This window comes from Elephas maximus, chromosome 13 (genome assembly GCF_024166365.1).
Source record: "Elephas maximus indicus isolate mEleMax1 chromosome 13, mEleMax1 primary haplotype, whole genome shotgun sequence".
NCBI classification, from domain to species: Eukaryota; Metazoa; Chordata; class Mammalia; order Proboscidea; family Elephantidae; genus Elephas; species Elephas maximus.
Window position 1 is genome coordinate 64,390,799 of NC_064831.1, and position 15,356 is coordinate 64,406,154.

The window sequence follows — 15,356 nt, forward strand, 5'->3', positions numbered from 1 at the left end:
CTCATCCAACTCCTCTGCCCACCCCCATTACACAGATGTAGAAACCCCATTAAGGAAACGTGAACTCTCCAGGGTCTCAAAGTGAATTCAGTTAAAATGAGGGCTGAAAATGAGAAGAGTCATGAATTTGAGTCAGGGTCCCCCTTGCAAAACTGACAGAGGTCAGAGGCCCCCACCCATGCATAGTTCTGGGCTAGGCACCCAGCAGTTGGGGGTGGTGCTGACTTGGACAGGGGCAGAACTTTCGAAACAGAGATGTCTGCTGTTGTGGATAGATGTGGTTGCTGTTATTGTGCCACTCTCGAGGCCCAGAGACCCTGGCATCCACCCATGCATTCATTTATTAAGCTAGTCGACAAATATTTATTAAGCCCCAGCCCTGGGCAGGCACCTTGTCGGGTCCAGATGGGGGACCAAGCATGCTTGCGACAGGCTGCTGAGCCCAACTCCACTGGGCAAAGGCCAGGCAGACACCCTTCGTGCCCCGGGAGGGGTCTCCACAACTAGGCCCACGGCCAGTTTTATCAGGATGGCTGTGTCTCAATGGCCAAGGCTGTTTCTAGGCTAGTGGGCTGGTTTGTTTGGGTTTGTTTTCCCTTCATTTCCAGAGTGAGCTCCTTTCAAAAACATCCACCTATGTCTCCACCAAACTCAAGGGAAAGGAATTTGTCCAGACCAGGAAAACAGAGATGAGAAGACCCCAGGGGCCAGGTGTGGGGCCCTAGGCCATGCTGCGCAACTGCAAGGGGGCGAGGGAGCCCACACCCAGCCTGGGCTGCTGGGGAGGGGAGCCTGGGGGACAGTGGGGGGGGAGACGGAGGGAGAGAGAAGGGGAGACTAAAGGGTGTGGGGTAACTAAGGGCAGACAAAGCAGAGCTGAAGAGGCAGGAGAAGAAGCAGAGAGGCGGAGACTGAGGTGTAGCTGCAGGGCAGGTCAAGGAGGAGGGGCGCTGAGACTGAGCTTGGGGCGCTCCTTAGGGACTTGCCCCTTCCCAGGCTCCTGGCCTCCGCGGCCCTCCCAGGCCCTGCAATCTCCTTACAGTTCCCTGGCCTGATTCCAGCCACCCCCTTCCAGACGCTTCTACCCTGCAACAAAGGTGACAAGGCCCCAGGGGCCTGTGTGCTTCCAGCTCAGGGCTGGGCTCTGTCACCGGGCACACTTGTTGTAGCAACAGTCCCTGGGGACCCACCCTTGGGACAGAACTGTAAGCAGGAAAGATGGGGGAGCCAGAGTCCCCATCCCCTCCAGCCCCCAAGGCTGCCCCAGGCCTCATCGGCAGCTGCCCTGTAAGTCTGCCCCCTACCATGTGGTTTGGGAGGATGGGTGGGCTCACCTAGCAGGCAAGTATGTTGGGTTGCCAGGTGACCAACAGAGGCCTTCCCAGAGCTCTATAAGGTGGGGAGGCAGGGGAGGGAAGAGAGGATTAGGTCTGGGAACATTGGCTTCCAGATGCCCAGGGTCACAGGAACCTTCTGTTGGGCCCCCCTGCCCTAGCTAGGGCCACCTAAGTCCTTACTCAGGAACCCAGAGAAAGAGGAAAAAAGGGCTTCTGGGAAGAACCCTTAAAGTGATCCTGCTAACCTGGGCTCTGGCACTGGCCTCTTGGAGGGCTAGCCCCAGATTCTAGAAAGTGGCTGGGGACTCGGCTAGCCTGGGCAGGAAGTACAGAGCTTGGCCCAGGGCTGTAAGGAAGATGATGAGCAGACGGGGGCATTCAAATGGAGGCGGAGCAGCCCCAGGCCACAAAGCTCTGATGGGGGGGTTGGGGGGGAGTCAGTCAGGAGGTGACTGGTGGGGAGGGGGCTCTTTGGGGGAGAGTGAGCTGGACCGGTGAGGTTAGGGCTGGGGCCTGTCCTGTCACCTGTAAAGGGCTCTGCACTTCCTCGTGCTGGGGGTAAAGGCCAGCCCCAAGCTGCCATCCGCAAAGCCAGAGATGTTGGGCCCAGGTTAGCAGGGTCATTTTAAGGGATTTTCCCAGAAGCCCTTTTCTCCTCTCTTTCTGGGCTCCTGGGGAAGGGCCTAGGTGGCCCTAGCTGGGGCAGGAGGCCCAACAGAAGGTTTCTGTGACCACAGGCGTACCTGAGATGCTGGCTGGGCTCTGAGTGACCAAGGGGGTCTCCCTGGAGGAGGTGGGCACAGAGTGGAGCCTTGAAGACTGGGCAGGGTTCAAGAAGGCCTGGAGAAGAAATAGGAATGGAAGGCCAGGCATCTTCCAGGAAGCTCCGCCCCTAATCCTGGCAGCTCCATTGTCCTGGCCTGGCCTAATTAGCTGGCCAGTCTCCTGCAGGGGTCAATTAGCAAAGGCTGGGGTCAGCACTGGCCAAGGACCCTGCCATCCTAAGAGCTTCACTAAGCAAAGCACAAAAGCTTTCAAGGCACCATCTCTGCTGCAGCAGGAAGGAAGAAAAAGAACAAAAGAAAGGGAAAATTCTCTCTTGTTTCTTTGCTGTAACCTTGAGCTGAACAAAGAGGCCTCTTCCTCCACCTCCCAGGGAAGGCAGCTCCATAGAGCAGGAGAACCTGTTTTAAATAGCAATTTACACAGATTGTGGTCAGGAGGCCCAGCTGACATTCAAGGGGAACCAAGAGGGGGTTGGGATGAGCAGGGCCCTGGCTCAGGAGCCTTCGGTGGCTCTCTGCTGCCCTCAGTTCAGAAACAGAGCTCCTGGGCCTGGCGCCCAAGGCTCCACCACCTCCTGGGCTGGTGCCGACCTGCTTGGCCTTCTCCTGCTTTCTGGCCAGATAGAGCTGTATGTCTTTGCTGCCTCCAAAGAATCCAGGCCCATGTCTGCCTCCATACCTTCTCTCAAGCTGCTTCCAGTACCTCAAATCCCCTAGCAGTCCATCAAATCTTACCTATACCTCAAAAGCCCCTCCCCTCCCATACAGGAAGGCCCGGACTCCATCTAGTACCTCTCTGACTTCCATTCCTAGAGTGTGAGCAGTGGCCCCTTGGCAGGCCACCACCCTCCTACGTGAGCTCTGAAGGCAAGAGTCTCCCCACCCTCATCAGAGCTGAACTTCGGGTGGGAACATTGGCTGCCAGGCCTTATTGGGGAGCAGGTGGAAGATATACCCTGACAAAGACCTGAGTGAGCCTTGGGAAGCTGGGGCCACCCCCAGGTGGTGACAGGTGAGGAAGGGGCCCACCAGTGCTGTGCTTCCTCCACGCTTCCGCCCCAGGGCCCAGGACCGATCACGGAGGCCTCCCTGCCGAAAGCCCCCAGCCCTGACTGCTCTGCCAGGCCACACCCTCGGCCGCCCCCCACTGTGGCCTCTCCCACTCGACTCGGCCACGCCCCAGCTGTCTAGCTTGGCCTGGGCCTCAGCTTCCCCCTCGGGCTCCCAGGCCTCCCTCGCCTGCCCTCTGGTGGTGAAGAGGTTCCAAAAGTGAATGGAGGGAAAGGAAGAGGCTTGTTCTCAGGGCCACTGGGTTCGGCTGTTACACTGTCCGCAGCTGGACGGCAGGAGCTCGGCTAGGCGGGCAGTGGCCTTGGACCCAGAGGTGTCGGCTTGGGTCTGCATGTGGGTGAGGGGACTGCTTAGCCACAACAAGCCCCATCCGTTCTCTCCCAGCAAATCTTCGGGCACCACCTCGATCTCTCCCACTCCTCCCTGAGATGGCCTCTCGGATCGGGGCTCTTGCAGCAAACCCCCTGATCTGGGGAGCTGCGGTTAGGCCAGGACTCATTTGCACAAGCTCAGTGTTTTCTTTTGTTTCAAAGAATGTGGTTAATTCCCTTAAAAGGTGATGGATAACTTAGATTAGCAAAGGGCAGGCTCTCTGGCATTCTGAGGGGACCTGCTTTAAGGAAAAGATAAGAATGGACTGTGGTTCGATCATCTTCCGGCAAGCCTCCCTGTGTCCCCAGGCCTGGCATAAGGCTGCCCAGAGCAGCCTTCAGCCCTCCAGGCTCACCTCTCTGCGGGTTACACGTTCTCCCTGCCACAACCTGTCTGTCCAATGCTGGTAAATCTGCAGGAGCAAGGCCCTGGCCAGGCGGTTGCCTGAGAATGTCCCTTAGCCACCTGCCCTGAGGGGGTCTGCCTGGCCCTACTTCCCTGACTCAGGGAAGCAAACAGAGGCTGCAGAGAGGAGGGGAGGCCCCTCCCTGCTGTCAGGGCCTCCCGGAAGCTGGAGAGAGAGTGCAGGTTGTCTCAGGATGGAATGTGTCAGGCCGGTGTGGGTCAGAGATGGCTTCTTGGCAGAGGTGGGCAGGGCTTCAAAGACAGAAAGGGGCCCATGGAGGCTGGGCCTGTAGGCAGAGTGGCTGGGGCTAAATTCTGGAAAGGGGTCTAGTTGTGCTAGAACAGACTGCCTTGGATCTCAGAGTTGGGAATTTATCATGAGGGCACGTGAGAGCCATTGAAGGGCTCCAAGAGGCCAGAGAATGTTCTAAGTATCTGTTGCTGCAAAACAAACTACGCTAAAACCTTGTGACTTAAAACAATTTATTATTATTATACCTCACAGTTTTGTGGTTCAGGAACTCAGCCAAGGCTAGCAGGCGGGGGTTTGTCTCCACTCCATATCTGGGTCCTCATTCAGGACAACTTGGAGGGCTGGGGGCTGGAACAGTTGGGTCCAGTCAAACATCTCTGTGTCCTGCACAGAGTTTGGGCTTCCTCACAGCACTGTGATCTCAGTGTAGCAGGGCCCCTTCCTTGGCAGAACAGCAAGTGTTCCAAGAGGGAGGGCGGAAGTGCAAGGCTTCTTATAACCTGGTGTCAGACGTCCCAGAACATCACTTCCACTGCATTCTATCGCTCAAGCAAGTTACCAAACCCAGGCCAGTTAAAAAAACAAAAACAAAACGCACTGCTGCGGAGTCGATTATGACTTACGGCAACCCCACGTGTTACCGAGTAGAAGTGATCCATGGAGTTTTCTTGACTGTAATCTTTACAGAAACAAATTGCCAAGCCTTTCTTCCATGGTGCCACTGGGTGGGTCCGAACTGCCAACCTTTAGGTTAGTAGTCCAGTGCAAATATTTGTGCCACTCAGGGACCTCAGTCCGGTTACAGTGAGGGGGGAGTTAGATTTCACGTCTCAACGGCAGGAGTAGCAAAGCGTTTGTAGCCATCTTTCATCGAGCAGAATGGAAGTCTGTGTTTGAAGGGAGCACAAAGAAAATCCAACTGTACAGGAGGCAGAGAGCTAGAAGGAGTTTCAGGCATGAGACCAGATAGCTGAGCAGGAGTGGTGGGAGGGACCTGCTCTACCTGGTGCCCGGGGCTTCCTGTGACCAGGAGATGCCAGCTTTGGTCAGAGGAAAAGCCCAATCTGACTCTCTGGTGGTGATGAGGTTTCGAAAGCACAGGGAGAGGCAAGCAAGAGGCCTGTTCTCAAGGCCACTGGGTTCATCCGAGACAGACCCCTCATACAGAAGAACAGTTTAGAAGGTCTTAAATGCTGTTTGGAAAGTGTACCAAGTCAGCCAAACACACACACACACACGCACGACAAAACAAACAAAGCCTGAATCTTTGCAATTCAGACAAGATTCTTCTATCCACTCAGGAAGACAAACTATGAACACTGAACCCAGGTAGGGAGCCCTGTACAGAGTAATTTGTACAGAGTCGTGCACAGAGTCATATGCATTAGCTGGTTTCTCGGGAGCAGAGTGATAAGTCGTGAGGGAGGAGAACTGGCCTCTCTCTGCCCTGTGTGAGGGTCCAGGGACTCTAGGGGGAAGGAATCTTTCTATCTCTGGCTCAGACAAGCAGCCAAGGACTAAGAGCAGCCCCGCTGCCGTAGGGGATGGAAGCAGGACTGGGCGGCCTTAGCCCACTTCCCCCTACCCTCCAAGCAGAGACCTTACTGAGAAGAAATACCTCAGTCCCTGGTGAAAGGAAGAAGTCAAGGACAGGGTGACATTTTACCCTGTCACCTTGGAGATCTGCAACTCCAGTATCCCACCCCAGGCCCAGCTCCCTGGGCTCCATAGCCCACTCCTCCAGCAAATGCCCAAAGAGGCCCAAGTTGAGTTCTGGCGCTGCCGGTTATGAGCAGACAACCATGAACAAATCTCCCAGCCTTTTCCTCTGTGGGCCTCAGCTGCCTCCGTGGTAAATTGGGAATTAAAGGGTCTTTCTTGCAGACTCATTGTATTACACCAACGACAGGGCAGGTGTGCAAAGGGCTGGGCCAGTTGTAGTCAGTGAACTAGTGGCAGCTGCTGCCATGAAGCACTTGTGACCCCCAGGGCTCCCTACCCAGGTTCAGCGTCCACAGTTTGTCTTCCCGGGTGGATAGAAGAATCTTCTCTGATTTGCAAAGATTTAGGCTTTATTTTGTGGTATGTGTATGTGTGCATGCGTGCGTGTGTGTCTGTTTGGCTGGATTGGTACACTTTCCAAACTACATCTAAGTCCCTCTCAACTGCTCCTTCTGTACAACGGGGCTGCTGGTATGCAGGCGGAAAGTGTGGGGGCTACTTCAGTGCTTTAAGTAGGCGCTTGTCCCAAATCTCCACCTTCCCTGCTCGGCCCCATCACCTGCCCTGGGCTGCAATGGGAACCTATCAGAACCTCTGAGGTGGGAGTTTGGGGACAGGAGGAGGCTGGGAAGTCTCTGAGAACCAGACCAGACCTTCTGCAGGAGGGATATGTATGCCTGAGGTGGAAGGGCAAGACAACTCCCATCCCTCCCCCTCAACATGAGCTCTGGGGTCTGCTCTGGCACGCCTCATTCCAGATGCAGGCTCAAACCTGAAGAATCTGTGAGAGGTGGCTGCCCTCTGCCAGCTGCAAAGGCGAGCTGCATGCCAGGTGACCTGGGCCTGCCAGCAACAGATCCTTGGGCCTGGGGACTCAGAGATCTGGTGGCCGCCCCAAGGAAGGGTAAGAGAGGGGAGGGTGCGTGCCAGGCCCAGAAAACCTGCCACCTTGGCTCCATCTCACTGTCCACTTTCTCTACTCACTCCATTCCATGAAGAGCCCTGCCACCCACGCTGCCCCTCACCCAGAAATTTGTCTGTGCCTGCCCCAGCCTCTTCCCCTTGGAGAGTGAAGCCCCTCCCGCCATGCGCCCCTCCCTGCCTAGTCTCCTAACTCTCTAGGAAATCCTCAATCTCTTTCCCCGTTTCTCCTCCATCCTGTGTCCCTTCTCAACCTCACTGCCTCCCTCAGTCCTCATCCCACTGCACGCCAGCATTCAAAGCACTGGCCAAGGCCACCACAGACCACCTCCTTCTGCAGACCTAGAAGCTGCTGAGCCTCTCTCTCCTACGTTCAAAACCTTTTTACATGGTGAGAGATAACCCACATGCAGAAATTGCCTTGAGCATAAATATAAAGTGGAGCCAATTATTATAAAGCAAAGGTCTTTTTCCCTTGGAGCCACTGAGTGGGTTTGAACCACCAATCTTTTGGTTAGTAGTTGAGTGCTTAACCCTTGTGCCAAGAGGTTTCCTTATCATCTAAGTATTCCTCCCTAACACTAAAACTGAATTTTCCCTATTTCTTAACATAATATAAAGGGAACCATGCCATATGTGTTATTCTGCAGATGGGTCTTTTGCTCAGCTTTATGGACATGAGCTCCATCTGTGTTGTTGCTTGCGGCTGGGGTTGCTTCTTTTTCATGGCTGCATAGTTCATTGTCTGGGTCCCTGCCTGTCCCTTCTCTCTGCTCAGTAATTCCTCACGCTCTCACCAGCTCTTTGAGGCTTTTAAGAAGGTGATTTTTGTTTAGTACTCAGTATTATCAGTTATCTCCAGTGGGAGTGTTGGTCTGCATTACCCAATCATCTGCCATTCCCTGGAGTGCAAGGTGGGTGCTCCGCCTTTGTAAAGCAGCCTTGGCATTGCCAGCCTGCTCCCGCACCTCTACCTCTACGTTTCTGGCAATCGCCTTGATCCTGAAGGCTTCTCTCCCACCACCACACCTCTCTTTGTCCTTGAACTCTTCTCCTTCACGCCACACTCTCCCCACCCTAGAAAATCTCCCACCTTTCCAAGGTTTCCATCACACCCCCATTGGGCTGGTTTCTCGCATCCCTATCTCTAGCCAGTCTTTTCAAACTTGACCACCATCCAACTACCTGCTGAGCTAGATGCCCATAGGTACATGCCCTCGCCTCCCCCACTCCATGCCTGCACCCCCTCTACCCGATGACCCCCCACTCCTCCTCCTCAGTCATCTCTCTCGGCCATGCTCACCTCCAGCATCTCCTGCCCTAACTTCTACGCCCTCTGTCTCTGCCTGGTGCAGGTCCCATGGTGTTTTACCCACTCACTGATCTTGCTTGTAGTCCTTCTATTCAGCCTCTGAGCTGGGCAGTCACAGGAGTCTTGTCACACACACACACACCACCCCAGATTAGGTCCTTCAGTGGCCCATGATGGAGTCCAAGCTACTGAGACTGGCCTTCAAGGCCCTTCTGCCTCTCCAGCCATACCCTAAACCTCCCTGAACCCTGCACCCTAGTGACTCACCTGCTTTGGTCCCCTTCACACCCTCTCTCATCCCCCTGCTTTTGGCATGGTGTCTCCTCTGCCTAGGGAGCCCTCTCCCCAAACCCCAGATAATACCTACTACCCTCCAAGAGTCAATCCAGACATCATCTCCTCCAGGATGCCCTCCTGGGTTTCCAGGCCGGGTTAGGAGTCTCCTCTGAGCTCCACTCTGTCACAGGCACTTGCCTGCCATCTCTTCTGTGTGGAGGGGAGACCCTTACAGGCAGGGACAGATCTGGGCTCCATGGCCCCAGTGTGGCACAGACCTGGCACACAGTAGGCATTCAGCAAGTATTGGTTGAACTGTGTGCTTCTAGCCTAGGATTTATAATCAAGTCCCTCTGACCTTGGGCACACTGCCGCCTCCCACGGCCTCAGTTTTCCCATCTGTACAATGAGGTTGTCTGGGCCCTTCTGGCCATCATGGCTGGAAGTGACTGCAGACATATTTTTTTTCTTTTTTATTGAACTCTAAATGAAGGTTTAAAGAACAAACTAGCTTCTCGTTAAACAGTTAGTATACACATGGTTTTATAACATTGGTTAACAACCCTACAACAAGTCAACACTCTCCCCTCTCAACCTTGGGTTCCCTATTATCAGCTTTCCTGTCCCCTCCTGCCTTCTAGTCCTTGCCCCTGGGCTGGTGTCCCCCTTTAGTCTTGTTTTGTTTTACGGGCCTGTCTAATCTTTGGAAGAAGGGTGAACCTCAGGAGTGATTTCATTACTGAACTAAAAAGGTGTCTGGGGGCACTCAGGGTCAGGTGCAGGTGGCTTGGAGTCGGTGGCCCTAGAGAAGGCACTAGCCCAGAGAGGAGCTGCGAAGGGCTAGACATTCTGCCCCACCAACAAGCTAGGATGTGGGGAGTGGGCAGCCGCAACAGGAATCTGGGCCATGGTGTCCTGCCTCTTCTCAAGGTTGCACTGTGACGCAGAACGTGGCCCTGAGGTGGGGGAAGGCAGCCAGCTGCAGGCTTCGGGGAGAGGTCAGGGCTCAGCCTTCCACCCAAGGTGCTGCCCAAGGTCCCAGCTCAGCTGTGGGGATGGGGGACGGGGAGGGGAAAGCAGGTCCTCCAGGCTCCCACTTCTCCTGTCCCGAGGCCTTAGGGTACTGGACAGGGTGGAGACTGAGGAGAGTAAGCCAGGACCCAGCTCCCTTTCCGCCCTCCTGGGCAGATCCTTACTCTGAAAGGGCAGCCAGGCTGGTGGTGAGGTAGAGGCCAGCAGAAGGTCTGTGGGACCCATGGTCAGAGAGTAGAGTAGAACCCATCACCCTTCCCCCAGCAGGGACGTCTAGCTGAGGCAGAAACACCCCACTTCATCAGGGGACATACTGTCCCTCTGGCTCTTCCTTCTTACGGAGCTTTCTTATCTGTCAAGTGGGTTTCTTTCTTTTTTTTTTTTTCAAGATGGTGGCGCTTATTAGGGAAGTAACAGGTTACAATTCATCCTCAGGAAACTCAGGATACAGTTCTTGCATCAGGACAATTTCTTCCCAGCCAGACCACAGTCAAGCCTGTCCCTGGCCCCTTGCCCTCTGTCCTGTTTAGATAAGTGTTACAAAGACCTCTTTTAGCTCTGCCAATTATGCCCAAGGCACCCCAAGAGGCAGCAGGCCTCGGCCTAGAGGTGCTCGGCTCTAGTTCCCTGAATCAGCACACCTAGCTCTGCCAAGTGCTGGAATGCATCCTACTCTGGCAGCAAGCCTCCTGCTCAAAGCCTCAAGGAGGGGTTTTAATAACCGACCTCCACCCACCCCGCAGGCCTGCCAAGTCAAAGAATGGTGGAGTCTTAGAAAAGATAAGCACCAGTGTTGGGCTAGACTATCAGAGTAAAGGAGGAGGGAGAGGAGCCTGGGGCTCTGCCCAAAGGGGCTGCCAGTCTGGCTGGGAAAGGAGAACTCCACAAATGACAAAGCCACCTCTGGCCCAGGGAGGTCCAGGCTGGGCCCAGAGGGACATATTGGACTCTCCCAGACTGCAGGAAGCCAGGGCCAGGGTGCAGGGAAAGTCTAGGAGGCCTTCTGGAGGAGGTAGCCTCACTCTGGGCCTAAAGGCTAGGTTGTAGGCATTGGGGGAGGGAGCTTGCAGGCAGGGAGTTCCACTTGAGCAGAGGGGTGAAGGTGGGAATAAGAACAGTGTGCTGGAGCGGGGAGGGCTGGTCAAGATGAGTGGGGTAGGTGGTAAGATGCCTGGAGTGTCAGGCCTCACATCTAACATCTGAGTTGCTGGAGCTGGAGACAGAGCTGGGAGAGCCTGGCCAAAACCTCAAGCTCTTACTCTGAACCACAGCCCTAAGGATCTAGGCCTCCACACAGATATACAAAGGTGCCCCAGACTTCAGCACCCAGCAGGAGTCTTTACCTGGGCAGGCTCCCCAACACCACCAAGGATGGCGAGTCAGCAGGGAGGTGGCTTTCGGAGGAGGGGGCTGCCTGAAGCAGCAGTTCCCAACTTGGTAACTCCAGGGACCCTTCAAATGATTTCCCCATCTCCTCATGTCTTAAAAGACTCTGTCTCTGCAAAACAAAAACAAAACAAGCCACTTTGAATAAATCAATAATATGATTTTGTTCTTGGTGTTGACCAAAAAAAACCAAAAAACAAACAAACCCAAAACCGTTGCTGTTGAGTCAATTCTGACTCATAGCAAACCTATAGGTCAGAGTAGAACTGCCCCGTAGGGTTCCCAAGGACCGCCTGGTGGATTTGAACTGCTGACCTTTTGGTTAACAGCCGTAGTGCTTAACCACTACACCACCAGGGTTTCTGGTGTTGACCAAAGCCACCTAGAACTACCCATCAGAGGTGGTTCTGATGGACAGGAAAGAACCAGGTCACATCATATCCAGCCAGCCCAAAGCGGTATCCTCACCGTGCTGGGCCAGGTGGGGGTGAGAGCAGGAGAGGAGCCTACACAGCCACCTCTCTGACACAGGGGTCCTGGGCACAGCTGGCTCCCTGAGAAGATAGCAACCCCCTCCTTCAACCTCCTCCCCAAGGCAGCCTTGGCCTCCTCCCCTTATCAGCGCCCCTCGTTCCCATAGATGGATTCAGCTCAGTGTCAAGCCAGGGCCTGCACCTCGGTCTTCTTCTTTCTGTCAAGAAGCTGCAAAGAGCACAGGCTTTAGAGTAGAATCTGGGTTCAAATCCTAGCTCCACCATTTGTAGGCAGTATGACCATGGGCCAATCACTGAACCCCTCTGAGTCTCATGAGGATGCTGTGAGGAATCGGAAACCCACAGGCACTCGACAAGGGTCGCTGGATGTCTCTGCCCATCTTCAGAGGGCACTGTGGGAAGAGAGAGGAGAATCAGCCCAGCCCTCCAGGACCGACTGAAGAACACCAGCCAGGATAAGAAGGCTGGGATGAGGCCCAGGAGCAGGATGCTCCTCTGGGAGCATCCAGGGTTCAGGGATGGGAAAAGCCCATTGTGCTGTGAACTGGGAGGGTCCCCAGAAGAGAATGGCAGTGTAGAGGCTTTGTGCACTTGACCAAGATTGAACTAGGATTTCATTTATTTTTTAATTCTTTAAATGTTTTTTACTTTTTTGTGTGCATTGGTGGTTCAGTGGTAGAATTCTCACCTTCCATGCAGGAGACCCGGGTTTGATTCCCAGGCAATGCATCTCACACACAGCCACCACCGGTCCCTCAGTGGAGGGTTATGTGTTTCTATGATGCTGAACAGGTTTCAATGGTTCTTCCAGACTAAGATGGACTAGGAAGAAAAGCCTGGTGATCTACTTCTGAAAATCAGCCAATGACAACCCTACAAATCACAGTGGTCCGATCCGCACTCGATCAAGTGGATGGCACAGGATAGGGCACCATTTCATTCTGTCACGTATGGGGTCACCATGCTGACTCAATAGCAGCTAACAATAGCACACATTCAAAGAAGTGCACAAAGCAAATGCGTTCACTGCAGTGAGTTATCGCTGCACCTCAGAACTTCCCCCGTGCCCTCCAGTCACCCTTTATCTCCCCAACATATCTAATATCTGGACTTTCACTCTATTGTTTGCCCCTTGTTGAAGAGAATATATATGGAATTCACAGAGTAGGTATTTTGACTTCTTTTGCTCAATGTTATATTTAAGAGATTCATCCATGTGCTTTCGTGTAACTAGTTCATCGTTTTTATTGGTGTGTAGTATTGCATTGTATGAATATCTCTCCACTCTACTGTGATGGGCATTTGTGTTATTTCCAGTTGGGACAATTACAAATACGCTGCTAGGAATATTCTTATACCTCCTTCTTGATGCATCTGCACATGTGTGCTTGTTGGGGCTTATACTCAGGAGCGGAATTGCTAGGTCATAAGGTACGAATAGTGCAACTTTAATAGATATCCAGTATCTGAGCAATTTTCCAAAGTGATTGTAACAGTTTACACTCCCATCAACAGTGAATAAGTGATCCCGTTGCTCCACGTCCTCACCAACGTTTGATATGGTCAGGGTTTTTTTTTGTTTTGTTTCATTTTGAGTGGTTTTTTGTTTGTTTGTTTTTTGTCCTGTCATTCTAGTGGGTGTGTAAAACCAAACCAAACCTGTTGCCATTGAGCTGATTCCAACTCATAGCGACCCTATAGGACAGAGTAGAACTTCTGCATAGGGTTTCCAAGGCTGTGATCTTTATGGGAGCAGATCACCAGGCCTTTCTCCCACAGAGCAGCTGATGGGTTCGAACCTCTGACTTTTCAGTTAGCAGCAGAGTGCTTAACCACTGTGCCACCAGGTATGGTGGGTATGTAGTTGTATTTTACTGTGGTTTTAAATGACTAGTGAGAGTTGGCACCAATTCTTATGCTTTATTGGCTTATTTTGTGAAATGCCCATTCAAATCCCTTGCCCATTAGCCTATTGAGTGGTCTTTCTTATTGCTTTGTAAGCATTATGGGCTCATTTTCTTTTACGTATGTTATAAAAATCTTCTCCCATTCTGTGTCTTGCCAGTTCACCTTCTTACCAGTGTCTTTTGATGAATGTGTTCAATTTATCAATCTTTTTCTTTCTGGTTTGTGTTTTTGTATGTCTTGTTTTAAAACCCCCCTTATCCAAGTTCATGAAGATATTCTTATGCATTATCTTCTAGAAGCTTTATTGCTTTACCTTCTGTGTTTAAATCTACAAATACATCTGGAATTTATTTTTAATGTATGATATGGAAAAGGAATCAAGCTTCCCTTTTTCGAGGTGGATATCATATTGATGCAGTAGCATTTATTTAAATTACAGTTCTTTCTCTGCTGCTTCATAGCATCACCTTTGTCATAAATTAAGTGTTCACATATGTTTGGGTCTGTTTCAGAGCTCTCTGTTCTGTTCTGTTTCTTTGGCCTATTTGTCAATCTTGGTACAGATATTACTCTGTCTTAATGACTGTAGCTTTATAGTAAGTCTTGATAGCTGATACAGCAAGTCCTTTCACATTGTTCCCCTTCAAAAATCTCTTGGCTGTACCTGTCTTTTTCATTTCTGAATCAGCTTGTCCGTTTCCATACATAAACATGAAATATTATGATTTTGATTGGGATTGCATTGAATCTACAAATCAGTTTAGGGAGAACTAACTCTTTAAATATTGCATCTTTCAATCCATGAACATAGTATAGCCCTCAATTTATTTAGGCTTAAATTATTTTTAATTAAATGAATAATACGTAAATACATTCTCATTAAAAATGCAAATATCAGAAATGAAGGAAGTGTTCCTTTCGCCTAAACACAGAAGTAGCTACTGTTACTATATACTTATATGTATGTCCATGCATATGCACATGTATACACACACATGGACACACACATATATCAGTTATGGATGGGATCATATTGATTTGCCACATTTTTTTTTTATTTAACAATATAGTATGGACATCTCTTCATGTCAGGCAATTAAACCTAAGTCATTCTTTTTCACTACTGCCTGTAGTCCAGAGAATAAGCATGCCCTAGCATAAGACTATAAACTGTGCTGCAGTGAACATCCTTGAACACGTTTTCTTGGACTTGTGTGAGTGTCTCTCTAAGACATACTCTAGAAGTAAAGAACCCTATTTGGAAGCTGCTATAATTGTCCAGAGTAGACATGATAAGAGTCTGAACCAGGCTTGAGAGAGAAAAGAGGGGATGGTTTCCTTTCCAAAATAGCATGGGCTTCCTCTCGACTGTGTACTGGGCCTTCCAAACCCCTATCAGTCAAGGGGCTGCCATAAATTTAGGGTTTATACGGGTTGGGTTGGGATCACAGGAGCACAGAAGCCTGAGGGCAGCAAGGATGAGGAAGAGGGCTGACCAGTTGATTAAAGCAGCCATTAGAACAGAAATGGAATGGGACCAGAACGGCTGCCTCAAAATTATACCTCCCCTGGGCAGGGCCCTGTGCCAGTTGCCTCACACACACTAACTCTGAGCCCCCAGCAACACCATGGGTGACCTATGGGGGAATCTGAGGTTCAGAAAGGTAAAGAGGCCTTTCCCTGCTCACACAGCATGTCAGTGGTCAAGTCAGCCTTGTATGTCTGCAGTCTTGGGACAGAGTTTCCTAATTAACAGTGCTGTCTGAGAACACCAGATGGGCAGATCTGGAGGGGCCAAGACCTGGGACCAACTGGGGCAAATGCTGGAAAGATGGACCAGCACTGGCACTGGCTAGAGTCCAGCCAGAAGGCCAGACAGTGACAGGTGACAAGCGGTGTCTGATGAGCCCCTGCTGTCTGGGAGCCCCTCTTCAGGAAGCCAGTAGCCCACTGTGTAGCAGGTGGGAGGCAGTGGCTTGGAAGCCAGGCCACACCCCCAGTCAGCATGGGGTCAGGTGGTGGTTAGGGCAGAGCTCTGCTTCCTGGGGGCTCAGACACCTGTCAGGACCCAGGAAACCCCAC

The 15,356-nt window shown here is 52.0% G+C and overlaps 1 protein-coding gene across 3 annotated transcripts in view; it reads left to right on the plus strand.

The window, feature by feature from the left end:
- LOC126057136 (coiled-coil domain-containing protein 33-like) overlaps positions 1 to 15,356 on the plus strand; it is a 63,083-nt gene that overhangs the window by 40,485 nt on the left and 7,242 nt on the right. Inside the window, exon 1 of one of the 3 annotated variants that reach the window (XM_049852547.1) lies at positions 951 to 1,287. The exons of the other annotated variants lie outside the window; for them this stretch is intronic. Coding sequence (XP_049708504.1) covers positions 1,219 to 1,287 — 69 coding nt within the window. The 5' untranslated portion in view covers positions 951 to 1,218. Of the gene's footprint in view, positions 1 to 950; positions 1,288 to 15,356 lie in introns of those variants that run through there. 3 annotated transcript variants of the gene reach the window in all.